The sequence below is a fragment of the Octopus bimaculoides genome, chromosome 24 (genome assembly GCF_001194135.2).
Source record: "Octopus bimaculoides isolate UCB-OBI-ISO-001 chromosome 24, ASM119413v2, whole genome shotgun sequence".
Taxonomy (NCBI): domain Eukaryota; kingdom Metazoa; phylum Mollusca; class Cephalopoda; order Octopoda; family Octopodidae; genus Octopus; species Octopus bimaculoides.
The window spans coordinates 25,929,277-25,933,490 of record NC_069004.1 but is presented as its reverse complement, the minus strand read 5'-3'; the positions used below and the strand labels follow the sequence as shown (position 1 = coordinate 25,933,490).

At 38.8% G+C, this 4,214-nt stretch overlaps 1 protein-coding gene across 1 annotated transcript in view; it reads right to left on the bottom strand.

Annotated features, from left to right (window-relative positions):
• Positions 1–4,214, bottom strand: part of LOC106872638 (NAD(P) transhydrogenase, mitochondrial) — an 81,088-nt gene that overhangs the window by 27,620 nt on the left and 49,254 nt on the right. Inside the window, exon 3 of the mRNA XM_052976286.1 lies at positions 2,552–2,784. Coding sequence (XP_052832246.1) covers positions 2,552–2,784 — 233 coding nt within the window. The remainder of the gene's footprint in view (positions 1–2,551; positions 2,785–4,214) is intronic.

Here is a 4,214-nt window from a genome sequence, read left to right as displayed (position 1 = left end):
TATTAAAAAAAAAAAAACATTCGTTTCATTACTAAGTTGGCTGAAAAGAAAAAAAAATAATTCAACTATTTTTTTTTTATACAAATGCACCCAAGACTACTTTTGATGGTCTCGGATGGGTTGGTGTCAAAGGAGAATGGAGCTGTGCCCATGGTGTGTTTTATTTGATGGAATTGGATGAAGGGGTTGTATCCCATAAACTTGTATTCCTTAACCAAGTTATAAAGTTAGCACAAAGACCTGTTGAAACTGTCTTTAATGTCCAAAAAAAAAAAAAATGACAGCTGAAACTGTCATAATGTCCAAAAAAAATGAAGAGTTACAATAACTGATCGTAACATTCTGATGACAGAGTGTTATGTCTCATAACTTAACAGCAAGACAAACAGATATTGATAGAGTAAGTATCAGGTTGGGTGGATAATATGATCTACCCTATTAGTTGGCACATAAAATATGCTTTTTCTATTTTTAAATGTATCAAAAAAATAGCCCATTTTCTGATGCAGCTATATTACGGATGAAAGATCATTGTGTTGTAGGCTGGGGAGTGTTAGTCTGTTCTCCACAAAGCTGTTACTAATAATAAAATATTGACAATGAGCTGAAATATAACAGTCTGTTAGTACAAACTTATGATAAATTGATTATCATATTAGTAATTAGCAACGGAAGCAGTATTAATGCCAAAAGGTAATCATTATATCCAGCTTAACATAGATAACTTGTTAGAACACCAAATGCTGTGTCATTAGCCTTGAGACATCCTCTCCTATAGGTGCTTGGTGCATAAAAGCACACAGATTGTAGCAGACGAAATTCATCTGTTATGGGTGCCGGAATTCCCATGACATGTGATTTCAGTCTACTGGACCTCATCAGTGAGAGGAACTGCTAATTTTTGCTTGCTGTATGTCAGTAGTTATGTGGAGAGGTCACATCATTGCATTATGTCTCCTTTCCCAGCATACATAACTTACACCTGGTATGTGGCTTACATTATTTAAAATCTGTGTTACCTTTAAGAAACATTTTTTTAATTACCTACATGAAAATTCTTCAAGAAAGATGAAAGGAATATTAAACTTTCATCTGCCTTATCAGCTACTTGCAACAAGCAGATGACAACAAAACCATAGTAGTAGCGCAGCACCCTGGAAGACAACCAGGATAGCACAAAACAGCCAGAAATACGAGAAATTATACATTTGATCTTAAAGAAGATAAAATTGCAATATAGTACAGCCATAATGTAGTTTTATTCTTTTAATTGTTTCAGTCATTTGATTGTGGCCATGTTGGAGCACTGCCTAAAAGGGTTTTAGTCAAACAAATCAACCTCAGGACTTATTCTCTGTAAGCCTAGAACTTATTCACTTGGTCTCTTTTGCAAAACTGCAAAGTTACGGAGATGTAAACACACTAACATTGATCATCAAACAATGGCGTAGGGTAGGGGTGGGGGTGACAAACACAGACACACGCATAAATATATCATCATCATTTAGCGTCCGTTGTCCATGCTAGGCTTCTTTCAGTTTCTGTCTACCAAATCCACTCACAAGGCTTTGGTCAGCCTGAGGGTTATAGTAGAAGACACTTGCCCAAGGTGTCATGCAGTGGGACTGAACCCAGAACCATGCGGTTGGGAAGCAAGCTGCTTACCATACAGCCACACATTTACGAGGGTCATATTTTATTCTAGTATACACTCACAGCATTATATTTTCATGCACACACAATCCTACATTCTCCCCTACAAAACCATTTAAAAATATCTTTCAATAGGTATATGATGAAACACACTAAATGTACTTGTAACATAGAGGTGCGTGGCTGTGGTAAGCAGCTTGCTTCTCGACCACATGGTTCTGGGTTCAGTCCCACTGCATGGCATCTTGGGCAAGTGTCTTCTACTATAGCCTCAGGCTGACCAAAGCCTTGTGAGTGAGTTTGGTAGAGAGAAACTGAAAGAAGCCCATCATGTATATATAAATATATATGTATATGTGTGTATATGTTTATGTATCTGTGTTTGTCCCTCCAACATCGCTTGACAACCAATGCTGGTGTGTTTATGCCCCCCATAACTTAGCGGTTCGGCAAAACAGACCGATAGAATAAGTACTAGGCTTCCAAAGAATAAGCCTTGGGGTCGATTTGCTCGACTAAAGGTGGTGCTCCAGCATGGCCGCAGTCAAATGACTGAAACAAGTAAAAGAGTAAATATGGTATTTATCACATTATAACAGCCATGGTGGTGCTCCAGTATGGACACAGTTCAATGCCTAAAATGAACAAGACAATTGCAAATTTGCATGACAGTAATGTCAGACATGGAATGCAGACCATCATATAACTTGTCATATTTTTCTCTCCCGTTTTATTTTGACATGTGCATTGTGTTTTTATTCTTTTCCATATTACGAATCCAGTGTGCACATGCGCATTAATACTTCTCTTTCTGGTTCCTACTGGAAAATGTTTACAGATCACAACTGTCTCACAAACCTATGTTCATGAAGAGCACTTCGTGTTCCAATATTTATGTAAATAAAAGAATAAAATGGGGGGGAAGGAAAAAAACAGAACTGACCTTGACATTGACTTCCAGGAATTCTGCACCAAATGACTCGACTTGTTCTTTCACGGCGGCCCTGGTATCAAAAGCCCTTACTATAGCCCCCATGTTTTTGGCAGTGCCAATAGCAGACAAACCAGCCACACCTCCTCCAATGACGAGTACTTTGGCAGGTGGTACTTTTCCAGCGGCAGTGATTTGACCTGTGAAGGAGAGGAGAATCAGAAGAAAATTAGACATCAACAAAAGAATTATGTACATTATTTATATTTGACGGATATTTGTCCTCATCATGTTTGTTGTTAACACAATATTTTGGCTGATATACCCTCCAGCATTCATCAGGTGTCTTGGGGAAATTTTGAACCTGGGTTCTCATTCCTAAGGTATTTTTTAGGTATTTTTCGATATCACTATTATTATTATTCAGGTCACTGCTTGGAATCGAACTCAGAATCTTGGGGTTAGTAGCTCATGCTCTTAACCACTACGCCAAATATCTGTCAAATGTAAATAATGTAAATGAACAGAAGTTTAATTTCAAAGTTAATTTGAAGCTGAATTTTTTTTTTATAGTTTTAGATATAAGGTACACCTCCAATCAGTTTCAGACAATTGAACACAGTATATAAAAAAAAAAAAAAACCCATTAGCCCAGAGTAATATGCATAATTGAAAGTAAAAGGGCCCAGTGACATGGATTTTAGATAACAAAGTAAGGAGTCGGGGGACCAATTGTACTGAATGCACAAGTATATATTTCTAATTTATTAAAATTCTTTTATTGTGTATGTATAAAAGCAGATATATGCAGAGTTATTTTCTTTTATTTTTTACTCATTTGTCATTGGACTGCAGCCATGCTGGAGCATTCCCTTGAAAGGTTCGGTCAAACAAACTGACTCCAGTAATCATTTTCACTTACCAGTTGTCGGGTGGCGAGGGTAAAAATACAAAGACACGCACACATACATTTACATGCAAACACATACGCATTTATACACAAACACATGTACACACTTTTACACACAATGCACGTGTGCACACACACACACACACACACAGAGGCTTCTAATTTCTGTCAAGCAAATTGACCCACAAGGCATTAGTCAGCCCAGGGCTACAGAAGACGATACATGTCCAAGGTGCAACATAGTGGAACTGGATATGGAAACCATATAGTTGCCAAGTGAGCTTCTTAACCACATGACCATTCTTGCACCTTAAGAGCAAATGCCAGAAGAATGTGGTTGGTTGGCACTCCATCGGTTACGACGAGGGTTCCAGTTGATCCGATCAATGGAACAGCCTGCTCGTGAGATTATCGTGCAAGTGGCTGAGCACTCCACAGACACGTGTACCCTTAACGTAGTTCTTGGGGATATTCAGCGTGACAGTGTGACAAGGCTGGCCCTTTGAAATACAGGTACAACAGAAACAGGAAGAAAGAGTGAGAGAAAGTTGTGGTGGAAAAGTACAGCAGGGTTCGCCACCATCCCCTGCCAGAGCCTCGTGGAACTTTAGGTGTTTTCATTCAATAAACACTCACAACGCCTGGTCTGGGAATCGAAACTGTGATCCTACTACTGCAAGTCCGCTGCCCTAACCACTGGGCCATTGCGCCTCCACCCAG